This window comes from Pipistrellus kuhlii, unplaced genomic scaffold (assembly GCF_014108245.1).
Source record: "Pipistrellus kuhlii isolate mPipKuh1 unplaced genomic scaffold, mPipKuh1.p scaffold_m20_p_44, whole genome shotgun sequence".
NCBI lineage: Eukaryota > Metazoa > Chordata > Mammalia > Chiroptera > Vespertilionidae > Pipistrellus > Pipistrellus kuhlii.
In genome coordinates, this window is record NW_023425545.1 from 3,095,811 (window position 1) to 3,110,071 (window position 14,261).

The window sequence follows — 14,261 nt, forward strand, 5'->3', positions numbered from 1 at the left end:
GGACGGGCCGGGGCCGGAGCACCGGGGCCCCCAGCGCGGCCGGGCGGCGGGCGACGGACGCGGCCGGCGAGTGGGCGCAGGTAGGCTCGGCCGGACGCTCCGCGGGACCGGGCCGGGTCTCGAACCCGGGACCCTCCGGACCGCGCGGCGCAGAATCCCCGCGTGCGCCCCCCGCCCTCCCTCTCCGGGTCCGGGTGCCGGCTCGGACCCGCCTTCCGCCTGCCCAGGCCCGGACGGGGTCCTGGGGGCCGGGGTGCTCGGGCCGGACGGGGTCCTGAGGGCCTGGGTGCCCGGGCCCGGACGGGGTCCTGGGGGCCGGGATGCCCGGGCCGGACGGGGTCCCGGGAGCCGGGGTGCTCGGGCCGGACGGGGTCCCGGGAGCCGGGGTACTCGGGCCGCCCGGACGGGGTCCTGGGGGCCGGGGTGCCCGGGCCGGACCGGGGTCCCGGGGGCCGGGATGCCCGGGCCGGGCGCCCCCGTCGGCGGCCCGGGGCCCGGGTATAAATAGCGCCCGGCCGGCCCGGCTATATTTGGTGGGTTCGCTCCCGGGGAGCGGCGAAGGGGGGCTGCCCGCCGGCCTCCCCGCCTCCGGCCCAGCCCTGCGGGCGGCGGGCTCCCTGGACCGGACCGCACCGCGCGGACTCCCCGCCGCCGAGAACCGGGGCCTCGGCTTACTCCCGGGAAAATGGGTCCATCACGCCCCGACCCACGTGGTGGCCGCCCTGGGAGGCGGTGAGGGGTGGGCGAGGGGGGCTGGCGAGGGGCAGAGACGGCGGGGAGGGCCGAGGGCTGCTCTGTCCAGGTGCCGGGCGGAGGGACTGCGGTGGCCGCGGCCGGGCTGGGGCCAGAGGGCAGCGGGGTGCGCCCCCGGCAGCCCGGCCCGGCTTGTGCCAGGCCAGGAGCAGGTGGGTGCGTGTGGGACCCGCCGCACCGTGGGGTCCCGCGTCTGCTGGGTCCGGTGGGTGCCGGGCGGGAGGGGCGGCGGCGGAGGGTGGCCGTGGCCGCGGGCGGGTGAGCGGCGCGCCTGCCGGGCCTGCGCTCTCCCGGGCAGTGGGCAGTGCGGCGCCTGGTGCCGCCTGGCTGGCACGGAGGCCCGGGCACAGCGGGCCCTAGTGACCCCAGGTGACCGGGCGGGGCCGGCGCCCGGGGCCTCCGGGCTCTCCTGACCCCGGGACACCGGTGGGGGGGGGCTGCCCCGCTGGGAGGGGGCGATGGAGACGCCTCCGCGCAGCCGCTGACCTCCAGGCGCCCAGACGCAGGCCGGGGCGCCGGGGCCTGGTCTCCTCCCGGCGCTGCCTCGGTTCCCCCTGTGGGAGGCCGGGAGGGGACGCCGTCCCAGCGCCGGTGAGGGCGGCCCGCGGAGGGACAGGGAGCGGGAGCGGTTCCGGGCCTGCACGTGGAGTGCGCGCCGGCATTACGGTAGCGGCGGCGCCTACTCCAGGCAATACGGCGGCTCCTCCCGGCGCGCGGTCACGTCCCCCACGTCCCGGCCGAGCATCCTGCCCGCCCGCGCCCCGCGCCCCGCGCCCGCCTCCCCGGGCGCCGACCCCTGCGCCCGCCCGGAAGCTGGAGCGGAAGCGCGTCCACCTGGCTGGGGGCGTGTGCAGCTCGGGGTCCGGCTCCCTCCCCGCCGCCACCCCTACACCTGCCCCTCCCCGCGGGGACTGTCCCGCCCCCCCAGCCTGGAGAGATGGGGGCACCGCAGAGCCTGCAGGGCGCCAGGCACGCGGGGGCACCGGTCGCACCGGGGAGGAGGCCCCAGGGCCAGGGGTGGGCCCATCCCTGACCCGGAAAGGGCCCAAGTGCACCCCTCCGGACACGGCTCCGCTCACAGGCACCTGGGTCCTGCACCCAGCCTGGGGGGCAGACTCCCGATGGCAGCTGTGTGAGCTGCCGAACGGGAAACCCCACGGGATCCCGTGCCCACTTCTCCACCCTCCGCTGCCCGGCTCCCGATGCCTAGGCTGGGGGAGGGGGCAGAGCCCCTGGAGCTCTGCCTGGCCAGAAGCCGCACCACACCCCACGGGGGGATCGGCTTTCCAAGGCGCGGAGGTTATTCTGGGCTGGGACGTGGTTTGCATGCTTCGCGGGGAGGGTAAATGTCACCAGAGGCCACCCAGGCGGCGTGTACCCACTCCTGTGCCCGTGCCGCCCTCCTGGGCACCGCAGGGAGGGTGCCCCACCTGCCCCGCCCTGGAGGGGCAGCCCTCCCCTCCCGAGCCTGGACTGGGCGGCGGAGGGCTCTCCTCGGAGCGCCAGCGGGCTGTGCCTGGCAGGCCCTCCTCTCCCTCGCCCGCCACCTGGCTGGCGGGACGGGGCCATTTTGCTCACGGACATCCGCCCCTTTGGTGCCTCCGTACATTTGTAGGGCCCTGCTCCCTGTGCCCCAAACGAGAGCCGCCCCTTCCTGCTCACCCACCATCCCCCCCACAGCGTGCAAATCACCACCTCCCTGAGGCCTGGCTGAGTGGGTGGGGCCGGGCAGCTGGGGTTAGCTGGAAGCCGGCTGCAGAGCCGCGGGGCTGCGGGTCCCCTGAGCCGCAGATGCAGTGGCCAGTCGGCTGGGCCAAGCCACGGGGCTGCAGGCGAGTTTGCAGGAGGGAGCTCCCTTGGGTGGGGCGCCCTGGTTACCTGTCAGCCTTCCCTGCACGCTGAGCGGCCCTTGGCTTCGGAAACAGCCCCGGGTAGCTCGCTGAAGACCGGGGCGGCCAGGACACAGGGCACTGAGGCCACTGAGGTTGGGGTGCGGAGGGGGGAACTTCTCTTGGGTTTTCCAGAACAGTCCCTGACGGGGAGGGGGCATTGTTCTGCTCCAGTGGGCTGTGTCATCTTGTCCTCACCCTGGCCCTGGCCCTGGCCCTTGCCGGCCCTGGGGGTCCGGTCACTGAACAGTGTGCTCTGGGCAGCAGCTGCTGCCGGAATCACACAGGAAGCCCTTGGAAAACATCCGAGTCAGGCCCCCAGACTTCCATCAGGGCCCCCGCGGGCACAGCGCCGTGGCCTGGGTGCTGGGTGGGGAGCTGTCTTATTTCCACTTCCCTTGCCCTCCACCCTGAACCCGAGCTCAGCTGGCCCAGGCCGGGCGGGCTGGTGGGAAGGGGACAGCAGGAAGTGCTGGCCTCAGTGCAGGTGGAGTATCTAAACCACAGGATTTGCAAATGCTCCACATCCATCTCCCCACAGAGCACGTGGCGGGCACGGACAGAAGGACAGACCCAGTGGCCGCGGGCGGGTGCCGCTGAAGCAGCCGGCCGTGTGACCGGCCTTCCCCGCACCCGCACCCGCACCCGCACCGGGAGGCGGCTCCCCTCGGAACAGCTTCTGTCCAGTGAGGTGGGCGGACGGGGCCGCCAGGCTGATCTGGGATTAGGCTTTTGGTGCCAGGATCGGCCGGAGGGGCAGGGGCGGGGGGTGAAGACAGGGGGGACCGATCTCCAGCTGGAAGTGGGGCCCCAGGTTCCAGGGCCTCAAGCCAAATTCCTGGGATTTAAAGGGGAGATCAGCTGGGGATCAGCTGTGGCTGCTGTGGGGCTTGTGGGGCCTCGGGGGCAGCTGGCTCCCTCCTGGCTGGGCAGCCTGGGCTGGCATGGTTTTCTCCAGGGGCTGATTGGCTGCCCTGCCCACCCCGCCCCCACCTGAGGGGTTAAACTCCAGCCTCCGAGGGGCAACTGGGCTGGGCCGCTGCTGCCCGCCCCAGCTCTTCTTCGGCTGTCCCGAGGCCTCAGCCTCTCCCCAGGAGCTGTGGCCTGTGCCTAGTAACGGGTGGGCAGGGCAAGCAGGTGGGGTCCTCTGTGTGGACAGGGCACAGAGGCCAGTCCTGCCCGGGGAGAACCTGCCCCCAACCTCAGGCTCTGCCCCGGTCAGTGCCACCATGGGGCAGCCCATCTCCCTGGCAGAGGGAGAGAGAGGCTGGCCTGCGTTTAGGTCTCAAGGGGACACCACCCCCAGATCAGGTCCAGGTCCCCCAGGGGCCTGCCTCAGCCTCAGCTGCCGGCGAGGGGGGTGTGGAGGCTGCTTCCACAGCCCCTGGGAGCCAGCTGAGTGCCAGCCGCTGGGGAGGAGGGTGGGCCCAGCACAGGCGGGGGCGGCGGGCACAGGTGGGGCTCAGGGAGCGGCCAGAGCTGGGCTCCGGCTGGGGGCGGGGCAGGGTGGGGCTGAGGAGGGTATGGCCTGGTGTGGCCCTTGGTGTGTGCTATGCCCGACCGTCCTCACTGCCGGGCGGTGGCTGGGTGGCACCGGACAGCCAGTGAGCCTGCTCTCTCTCCCTCAGGGACTCGGAACCCGCCCCCCTGGCCATGGGAGGGGCTGTGGCAGACGAGGGCCCCACAGGTGTCAAGGCCCCTGACGGGGGCTGGGGCTGGGCCGTGCTCCTGGGCTGCTTCGTCATCACAGGCTTCTCCTACGCCTTCCCCAAGGCGGTCAGTGTCTTCTTCAAGGAGCTCATGCTCGAGTTTGGTATCGGCTACAGTGACACGGCCTGGATCTCCTCCATCCTGCTGGCCATGCTGTACGGCACAGGTGAGGTCAGGGGCAGGTGAGGGCCTGGGGCAGCTGAGGGTCAGGGGCAGGTGAGGGCCTGAGATAGGAAAGGGTCAGGGGCAGGTGAGGGCCTGGGATAGGAAAGGGTCAGGGGCAGGTGAGGGCCTGGGGCAGGCGAGGGGCCCGTCTGGCCCGGGTGGGGCCAGCCTCCTCTGCCAGCTGTGCAGTCCCAGCACACAAGGCCGACCCCCCTTCTCAGACAGATGGTGGGTTCTCTGCCTGGGGACCCCTTTGTGTGCACTGTGGCCTCAGGGTGGGCGGGAGCTGGGCCGGGCGTGGGGGAGGTGGGCTCCATCGGCACTGTCGCCCCCAGGCCCGCTCTGCAGCGTGTGCGTGAACCGCTTCGGCTGCCGGCCCGTCATGCTGGTGGGCGGCCTCCTGGCGTCCCTGGGCATGGTGGCCGCCTCCTTCTGCAGGAGCGTCATCGAGCTGTACCTCACCACGGGCGTCCTGACCGGTGAGCGGCCGGCCGGGGTGGGGTGGGGCGGGGCGCGGCGGGTCAGGCCCGTGGAGGAAAAGTCCCCTGTCATCCCGCCCCCGGCGCCAGCCTGTCTGTCCCTCTTTCCCGTCTGTCTCCCGCGGGTCCGGCGGTGATGGGCGTCCTGTACACACACTGGGTCTCCCCCCGCCGACACCCCTCAGCCCACAAAGAACCGTCCAGGCAGGAGCCTGTGTTGGGGACACACGGGGCGGGGCGGGCGGGGCGGGCGGGCCCCGGGGGCAGGGCCAGCTCTCACCCCCTGCTCCCCCGCTGCAGGCTTGGGTTTGGCGCTCAACTTCCAGCCCTCGCTCATCATGCTTAACCGTTACTTCAACAAGCGGCGCCCCCTGGCCAACGGGCTGGCAGCGGCCGGCAGCCCGGTGTTCCTGTGCGCCCTGTCCCCGCTGGGGCAGCTGCTGCAGGAGCAGTACGGCTGGCGCGGCGGCTTCCTCATCCTGGGCGGCCTGCTGCTCAACTGCTGCGCGTGCGCCGCGCTCATGCGGCCCCTGGAGGCGCCCCGGGGGGCGGGGGCGGGGGCGGGGGCGGGGGCGCCCCAGAGGCCGGCCCGGCGGCTGCTGGACCTGAGCGTCTTCAGGGACCGCGGTTTCGTCATCTACGCGGCGGCCGCCTCCATCATGGTGCTGGGGCTGTTCGTGCCGCCCGTGTTCGTGGTGAGCTACGCCAAGGACCTGGGCGTGCCGGACACGCGGGCCGCCTTCCTGCTGACCGTGCTGGGCTTCGTGGACATCTTCGCGCGGCCGGCCGCCGGCTTCCTGGCGGGGCTCCCCAAGGTGCGCCCCTACTCCGTCTACCTCTTCAGCTTCGCCATGTTCTTCAACGGCTTCACCGACCTCACCGGCTCCACGGCCGGCGACTACGGGGGCCTGGCGGTCTTCTGCGTCTTCTTCGGCATCTCCTACGGCATGGTGGGCGCCCTGCAGTTCGAGGTGCTCATGGCCATCGTGGGCACCCACGCCTTCTCCAGCGCCATCGGCCTCGTGCTGCTGCTGGAGGCCATCGCCGTGCTCATCGGGCCCCCGTCCGGAGGTGAGCCGGGCCAGACCCTGGCCCGTCCCGGGAAAGGGACTCACGGGGGGAGGGTCCTGAGCAGGAGGAAGCCCTCCCCCTGCCGGCCTCGCCAGGCCGCCCCCTGCTCCCAGCGCACAGCCCCAGGTAGGCGTCGGAGGCACCAGACGGCAGGGTGGGGGCCCGGCCACGCTGACCCTGTCCCCTCCGCAGGCCGCCTCCTGGACGCCACGCACGTCTACCAGTACGTGTTCATCCTGGCCGGGGCGGAGGTGCTGGCCGCCTCCCTGGTGCTGCTGCTCGGCAACTTCTTCTGCATCGGGAGGAAGCCCGCGGGGGCGGCCACGGAGGGCCAGGGCCCCCAGCCCCCTGCGGACGGCAGGGACGGGGTGGACTCCAGGGAGGTGGAGCACTTCCTGAAGGCGGAGCCTGAGAAGCAAGGGGAGGTGGCTCACACGCCGGAGACCAGCGTCTGAGCTCGGAGCGGCGGGCGCAGGGAACCGGACGGAGGCTGTCAAGGTTCATATTTATTTCACAAACGGGACTATCTCAGGCGGGGCCCCCCAGCAGGGGATTGTCACCTCATCAGTTTCTCGGGGGAGGCGGCGGGTGGGAACCGTGTCATTCCAAAGCGATCTGTGGTGAAGCCAAGCCCCAGGTTACAGGCGCCGGCACCCGGCCTGCCGACCCCAGGAGAACCGGTGCCCGCAGTGGGGCTCAAGGACCTAGAGCCCACCCTTTGGAGACTTTAATCAGAGGGTGGGGCCAGACCTTCCCCCCTGCCTGCACCCACCATGCCCTTCGCCACCCTGAGTGTCTGGGGACAGCTCCCTCCTGCAGCCGGGAGGTCTGGAATAAACCTGCGCGTAGGAGGAGCGAAGTTTGGCTCCAGGTGTGGTGTGGTCTACCGCTCCCCCAAACCTCACTTTCTCAACAAGAGGGCTGTTGGGCCCGCGCCGGCACTGGGAGCCCTCGGCATGACCACTAGGTTCTGCCTTTTACTGACTCACCCTCAGGCGGCTGCCTGGCCGTCCGGTCAGACCCGGGTCCTATCTGCTCCCGTCCTCCTTGACCAGCCCTAGCCTCGCCCAGGTCCCTCACACCCACCTGCCCTCACGGCCAGTGCGCCTGCGTGGCTGGGACCCCGATCGGGGGCCGCTGGGGCCGCCTCAGTAGGTGGTGCGTCGAGGGCGCTGGGGCCGGCAGCGGGCGCCCTGGCGGGCCGAGTGCAGCCGGAGAGACGCCCCGTCTCTGCTCCTCTGCAACGAAAAGCAAGCGAGGGCTCACCTCTGGGCTCGGCCACCAGGACAGACACCGCCCGGGAGCTCGGCGCCGCAGCAGCCCCGGGGCCCTGTCCGCACCCCCTCTGCTGTCCCCTCAGCCGGCACTCCCAGGCCAAGGCACGCCCTGCATCTACTGACCCCTCGGGGGAGGTGGGCCAGAGGGGCCCTGGGCAAAGCTTGTCAGGTCTGGAAAGGCCAGCCCCACAGCCTGTGGCTCGGTAGCTGCCCGCCCTCTGGGCTGTGCAGCCCTCTGGCTTCCCCCGCGGGGAGCTCAGCCTGCTGCTGTCACAGGACTTCCCTGGCTTACCGATCAGGACTGGGTGCCCTGTGGACTTCCCTGCCCCCAAAGGCCTGGCCATGAGAGGACGGGCCACCCGGGAGTCATGCCTGGGGCCACTAGGAAGGGCCCGAGGCACTCAGCACATCTGGAAGGGTCGCATGCCCACCTGCCCTGGCCTTGGGAATGGGCGATGACAAGTGCAGCACCCCCCCACCCCCACCCGTCCACCTGCTCCCAGGCTCTGAAATCACCCACGCTGAAAGGCGCTGACGAAATAAAGACCACATGCTGGGCGGGGAGGAAAGGTAGACGTCATATATTTATTATTTACACGGTGTGGTAAGTACACAAATACAGTGGTCACACAAATGCAGTCGGACACCACCCCGCGGGCTGCAGACACTGGCTCGTGGCGGGGCAATCGATGTGACACTGTCGGCGGCCAGCGGGAGGGCTGGGTGAACTGCGGCTACCCATCCCGAGGGAAGCCCCTGCTGACTCACCCGCTAGTCACATCCCCCAGCACCTGCAGGGCAGCCAGCTGTGCATCGGTGCACCCACCGGGGTGTCCCAGGACCAGCGCCCCTGTGCGGTGGGACGCGGGGCAGGAGGGACATGGACCTGGACACCTTTAAAGGCTAACAGCTTCCTACAAGCTCCCCAGGTGCCGTGGGGTGACGGAGTGGGAGTACCTACGAATGTATGCATTGTGCCCTGCTCCGAGACGGGGGCCCCGGCTACTCTGCCACCGCCTGGGGCACGCACACGGCAGCCCGGCGCTGCCTGCTTCCCGTCCTCTGGGCTCAAAGCAGGACATACCCTCCTCCTGGGCCTCAGGTCACTTCAGAGGGGGCTCCCTTTGGCCAGCCTCTTTCTGGGCAAACTTGCATCCCAGGTGGACAGATGTTGAGTACACAGATGTTAGCACACGGAAGGGCCACTCTGCAACGCTAATATTTACAGTCTGTCTAGAAAATGCCCCCAGGCAACAGCCATCAGCAAAGGAACCGCGCACAACCCAGGAGGGCCCGGCGCAGCCTCCGCGTCCGCGTCCTGGGCCCGGGGTCCTAGGCACCTGGTCCACTGCCGCGTCTGGGAGGTGGGTCAGCGCTCGCTCCGCCCTTCTAACGGCTCTGACGACTCGAGTCCTGGCGGCTCAGTGACGGTGGAAGGGAGTGATGGCCAAAACCAGGAGGTCACAGGACACAGCACACAACACACGCACAGACACGTTACACACGTGTACACGTGACAATTTCCGGGAGAACACCCCTCTCCACGGTGGACTACACCAAACAGAAGCAGGAAACGTCACTGGCAGCAGGGTACCCGCCAACCTTGGTCTACAGAAACTCCACGCCGGTGTCTGAGGCGGGACACTTGAGGTCATCTTTTTTAAGACCGCAGAAACAGACGAGAAGAAACAATAAAAAGATTCTTTACACAGATTTAAGCCAGTAATTTTTAGCAAAATGATACAAAACTGTCAGAACCAAGTAGAAGATGGTGGTACAGCAGACTCATCGGGGAGCACGGGCACCACCGCGGAGGGAGGACCGAAAGGCTCTGGATCGGAGTCTGCTGTCTGCAAGTGTCTGGCACTCAGGCGGCCGTCTTCCCAGCCCCGGGACACCGTCCCCGGGGCCTCAGTGGAGCCCGGCGGTGGCAGCGCTTGGAGTCTGTCCGGTCAGTCTTTCCCCCGGGCGTTGCTGAGTGGGTGGCCTGGAGTGCCCGGTGTCCTAGCCCGGGGAGCGTCACTAGTAAAGCCATGTAACAGGAGATCAGCCATGCATTGCCTGCCCTTCACAGCACAAAGGAGCTCTCATCGGTGCACGACAGACTGAAGACCACTGGAAGCCACCCGACCGGGAATCTGTCGGAGCCAAAGCACAGGACAAGGTCAGCGTGCGGCCGGGGGCGGGGCCGGCCGGTCAGGGAGGTGCCCTGGGAGGAAGGGGACAGACGCCGCCTCGCCCACTCTGGACGCCCGTGCCCCCAGCTGCTCCAGGAGCGCCCTCTGCGGCCAGGACGTGCTCAGCAGAACAGCAACAGAAGACGGAAGAGGAAGAGGCATGCAGGCGGCCGAGAAGCTCGTCAACGACAGGACAGAGTCCAAGCAGGAGAGACACTGGCTCCCAGCCACCCCTCAAGTAGCCTGGGGGCCAGGCCCCAGGGCACTGGGGTTCCCACCCTCCGGGGGTGGGCGGTACAAGCGGTTCCCATGGAGAAGGTCCCTAGAGCACCGTAGTGTTAAAGCCCCAGCAGGTCCACGTGGCCGAGCCGCCAGCCCCCATCCAGGGGAGGAGCCGCCCTGCATGGCCAGACGGGAGCGCGGCCTGGGCGCCCAGCCATGCGCGTCGGCAGGGAGCAGTGCTGGGCGACGGGTTAGTACACACACAGCAGAGACAAGATACCGGGCAGAGACCAACTTTGAAAAGAAAAATAAAACGAGGAAGACAAATAAACGAGGAAGGAAGAGATGGCAAAGCCAGACGGCGGAGACCACAGGAGTCTCGCGCAGCAAGAGCACACGAGGCCCCACCAAGCGCGGCCCCTCAGCTGAGCACGACTGACAGATCCGACAACCGACCCGGACCCAGCGCACTACAGAGCCCGGTCCGCTCCCCACACAGGCTCCGACTCACAGCAGCAGGCCCTGGGGTCACCCATTCAGGAACCGCCTACCGCCTGCTGGCTCCCCACCCCGACTGGCCCTGACCGCAGTTCTGGAACCCGTGAGGGAAAGCACTGGGCAGAGGGGCTCGCTCTGCAGCTCCTGGCGTGCAAGACCAAGCCCACTGCGTGCGCCCTGTGGGCAGGGGTCAGCCCCGCCCGCCCTGGTCCTGCTGTCGGCGAGACAGGCCATGAGCACACTCACCCAGTGCTGCCTTCCAACGGGAGACGTGCAGCTACTTGCCGTGGTGTTCGAAAGGAATGCTATTCTGAGGTGGGGGGAAAAGACAGCTGTTGGTGAGGAGCCGGGCCGGCCCAGAGGAGGCTCCTTTCCTAGAAGCGTGTCCTCGCCTCGCCGCCACCAGCACTGGCCTGGGGGCCTCAAGGGACCCAGGAACCGCCCAGGAGCTCAGCCTCACCTGCCCCCAAACGAGAGCAGACAGCGGCTCCTCCAGGATGACCCGTCCCCAAGGCCGGCGGGGTGGGGGAGCGAGAACGACGCCCAGCTGCCAGCCTTGTCACTGCTCGGAGCAGCCTGTGCCTCCCTACGACACACGACCGGACACATCTCCTCACTGACATGGGAGGAGGGACCTCGCTGGGAGGCAGGATGTGGCTCAAACTACCGCGCAGTCCACGGCCCGGAACCAGCGCTGCCCACAGCACTGCGGGACTGAGCGCATCAGCTGGGCTCCCCACTGGACGCCCTGGAGCTCCCTGTGCGGCCACTGGCACCCAGGGCCAGGGATGCAGACAGGCCCCGAGGGCTGGCCTAGCACAGCTGCCCTCAAGGAGAACGTGGACGTGAGCACAGGCTGGCCAGGGGTCAGGACGGAGGACACAGAGGTCGACGCCGCCACACCCAGCTGGAGAGGGGCAGCAGGTCTTGCCACTGGCGAGCTGGCACCGAGGCCCTTCCTGCTGAAGCTGGGCCAGGCACATGGGCACCGGCTGTCTCCTCCTCAAGGCACAGAGATGCTGGGGAGGCAGGCGGACACAGCATGGCTGTTTCTCCTCACCCCCTTCCTCTGGGGAGCACGTGTGGTTGGAGGCTATAAAACCACGGAAGCCTTAACTTCCAAACTACCAGGGCAGACGAGGCAGCCCCTCGAGTCTCACGCTGGCCCACGGGGCCTTTCAGAGCTTCCTAAGGCAGCCCACAGTGACCAGGAACCGAGACAGACACAACGGGATGGAGCCTCAGGACACACCTCCCCCGGGCCGAGTCCTCTGCATGAACATCCTGAGAAAATCTCCAGGGTGACCAGTGACGCGCGCTGAGGTGCTGCTTTTGGAGGGAAACACCCCAATCCAATCTCTCAGAGCCCCTCCCTCTGTACAGGCCCACCTCCATTCCTCCGGGGGGGGGGGGGAGAGGAGGAGAGAGAGAGGGAGGGAGGAGAGAGAAGGAGCATAAAGGACACGAGTGATAAGCTCGCGGCAGCGGCTAAGCCTCCTCAGGACGCCGTGGTCCGCGCTGAAGAGCTGGACTCCCACCTGGGACTTCTGACTCTCCCACTTCCTCAGCGATCCCAAACCCATCACACACTTTCTCTTCGTAGGAAGGTAGGCCGGCTCCTTCCCCGGTCTTTGCTGGCTGGGTCCCCCAACACACAGACGCCGAGTCCACCCAGAGCCCCTGGCACCCCCAGGCCACAGCGCCACTGCACACACGGGGGATGGACGGCTCCCAGGACCTGCTCCCGCTGCCGACTCATGGATTACAGGCTCGAGGGAAGGAGCCCCTGAAGCCCTGCTGCATCTTGAGGGGAGGGAGGAGGGCTGGGAGCATCACCCCGGCCAGACCCCTTGCATTCAAACCACCTGCATCTCCAGTCTCTGGAGAGCTAGGCACGGAGCCCTCGTGTCCAGCAGGGTCACAGCCAGGCGATCAGCTGGTGCAGAGTGGTCAGTTCTGCCTCCGCCTGGCATACCTGGTCCTCTGCCAGAGACCAGCAGGTCCTGCAGCTCTCCAGCCACTGTGCCCACACCACCCCATTCACTAACAAGCTACACCCCGAATCCACCAGGCCCGGCCGTGGGGCCCAGGAGCTAACCTATACACCGAGGTGGCATCACAGTGAAGAGGGCCACCTGCACCCGACTTCCCCTGGGACACCCCATGAAATGGTCGCAGCAGGGGCAGGGTCCTGACGCCTAACCATCCCTGTCACGGAAGGGCCCCTGGCAGCACTCGAGGGAAAACGCTGTTGTGCTGAGAGAGGTGCTTGCACGACAGAACCACAGCCACGGGAGCCACGTGGGCAGAGGGAACCGCAGAGGACGCCACGAGGCCCCAGAGGACAAGCGCACGGGGATGCCAAGACGGGGATCCTCACCCACGACGTCACCAGGTGCTGGGAGCCCCAACAGGCCTCGCCCACCCCACCCCACGTGACCACCAAGGAGAGAAGAGCCCGAGGCTGGTGTGCCTCCGGGAACCCAGAGCCGGCGGGCACAGTGCGGGCAGTGTGGCCAGTGTGCGCAGGAACGCCGAGCCACAGGCCAGCTTGGCTGGGGCAGCAGCAGAGAAGAGGCCCCGCTCCGTCCCGCACGGCGGAGTGCGCCCTGCACCCACACAGCTGTCTCCCAACCACGGGGGCCAAGAGCAGCCAGGGGCCAGGGCACCTCATCAGCTCGACCCTTCCAAGCCCTCACCCTCCCCGCCCCCCGCCTGGAGCCCACAGACCAGTCCACACAGAGAGAAGCCTGTGGCAGCGTCCCACCCCGGCAAGCTGGCGCGCATACCTGTGAGGTGGACATGCGGGAGGTATCTTGTCGGCCCGTAAGATCCGACGAGGAGATGTTGACGGGGGCGCCGCGGTGCAGCCGCATACTCACTTTCCGCTCCCTTTCCATGCCGGACACGGGCCGAGGAGAGGTGTTAGCTGAGGGAGAGGCAGGAGTGAGGCCCCCTCAGCTGCACCCAGAGCTTATCCTCAGCGCGACCCGGAGCAGGCCACCCTGCACCCGCCCGGCTAACAGAGCCACAGGGAGGCGCCCCAGCCAACACTGCGCCTCTCGCTGCCCAGCAGTTTGCCCAAGGCCTGCGGCAGGGCCCTCGAGGGGGACACCAGCGCGGGTGTCCCATGGGCAGGTACGCAGGGCTCTGCTGGGATGCTGTCAGGGATGGGGAAGAAGTGGGGATGGAGACTGGTGGGGGGATGTGTGCGCCAAGAATGAGAAACTGCTCCCTCGCCTGTCCAACCTCGGGAGCTGGAAGAGGGCCACACAGGCACCCCCAGGAGGCACAGCTCCCAGCCCAGACCCTGCTCAGAGCTGGCTCCCCCCGAGGTCACCCCTAACAGAACCCCCTGCCTGCTGGGGTGGGGTGGGTGGGCACGTGGCTCAAGCTGGGGCCCAGGGCACTCACCAGTGTGTGAGGTAGGGGTGAGAGGGGTGGGGGCAGCCACTTCTTGTGTTCCCCGCAGCCGGCCGGAGGCTGTGGAAGGCAGCCCCCGCGTGGCTGGATTCCGGGAGTGTCTCAATCGCTCCTCGCGGTCCCGGCGTTCCCGCTCGGCATCGTCAGCGGCCCGGCTGGCACCCTGGGCAGCGAGAGAAGGAGACGGAACTGAGCAGCCTGCAAGGCATCCCAACTCGAGAGACACCAGGGGCGTGCGTGTGAGCAAGGCGAAGCCGGCGAGATGCTTCTCCGGCCCAGCCCGTCCCGAGTGGGGAGCGGGCAGCCAGGCCCCTCCGACTTCCCACCACGGCTACAGCACTTCCTCCAGCGCAACCCTGGCAGCGGCTGGGGGGGGAGACCTCTTCTCGGCCCGCAATCACAGGGACAGGAAACCGCCTGAAGGTGGATGGCGGGAGTCTGAGCAGGCATGAGCGGCAGTCCTCTCGGTCCAGACCTTGAACCCAGGGCAAAGGTGATGCTGGGGCTCTCGTCCCGAGGGCAGAGGCCAGGCCTGTCCTGGGGGGCCACGTGGTAGACTTGGGCACAGGCAGCCACTTCACTCTCAGTCAGTTCCAA

General features: G+C 68.6%; 2 protein-coding genes across 6 annotated transcripts in view; one reads left to right on the forward strand and one right to left on the reverse strand.

The window, feature by feature from the left end:
* SLC16A3 (solute carrier family 16 member 3) lies at nucleotides 1–6,921 on the forward strand. 2 transcript variants are annotated; one of them, XM_045572282.1, is made up of 6 exons: nucleotides 1–80; nucleotides 3,184–3,328; nucleotides 4,271–4,518; nucleotides 4,853–4,996; nucleotides 5,297–6,067; nucleotides 6,260–6,921. In XM_045572282.1, the coding sequence occupies exons 3-6, from the start codon at nucleotides 4,296–4,298 to the stop codon at nucleotides 6,520–6,522; spliced, it is 1,401 nt and encodes a 466-aa protein (XP_045428238.1). In that variant the 5' UTR covers nucleotides 1–80; nucleotides 3,184–3,328; nucleotides 4,271–4,295; the 3' UTR covers nucleotides 6,523–6,921. The 2 variants fall into 2 exon arrangements, with proteins under 2 accessions (XP_045428238.1, XP_036268182.1); XM_036412289.2 differs by having other exon boundaries at nucleotides 2–80; nucleotides 3,184–3,333.
* The window catches only part of CSNK1D (casein kinase 1 delta), a 25,501-nt gene continuing 17,793 nt past the window's right edge, over nucleotides 6,554–14,261 (reverse strand). For 2 of the 4 annotated variants that reach the window (XM_036412298.2, XM_036412295.2), the window contains 3 exons: nucleotides 13,656–13,827; nucleotides 13,031–13,170; nucleotides 6,554–7,305 (listed from right to left, as the gene is read on the reverse strand). In XM_036412298.2, the coding sequence (XP_036268191.1) occupies nucleotides 7,216–7,305; nucleotides 13,031–13,170; nucleotides 13,656–13,827 (402 nt within the window). In that variant the 3' untranslated portion in view covers nucleotides 6,554–7,215. Of the gene's footprint in view, nucleotides 7,306–7,909; nucleotides 9,483–10,487; nucleotides 10,552–13,030; nucleotides 13,171–13,655; nucleotides 13,828–14,261 lie in introns of those variants that run through there. The other 2 variants (XM_036412297.2, XM_036412296.2) reach the window with 2 other exon arrangements.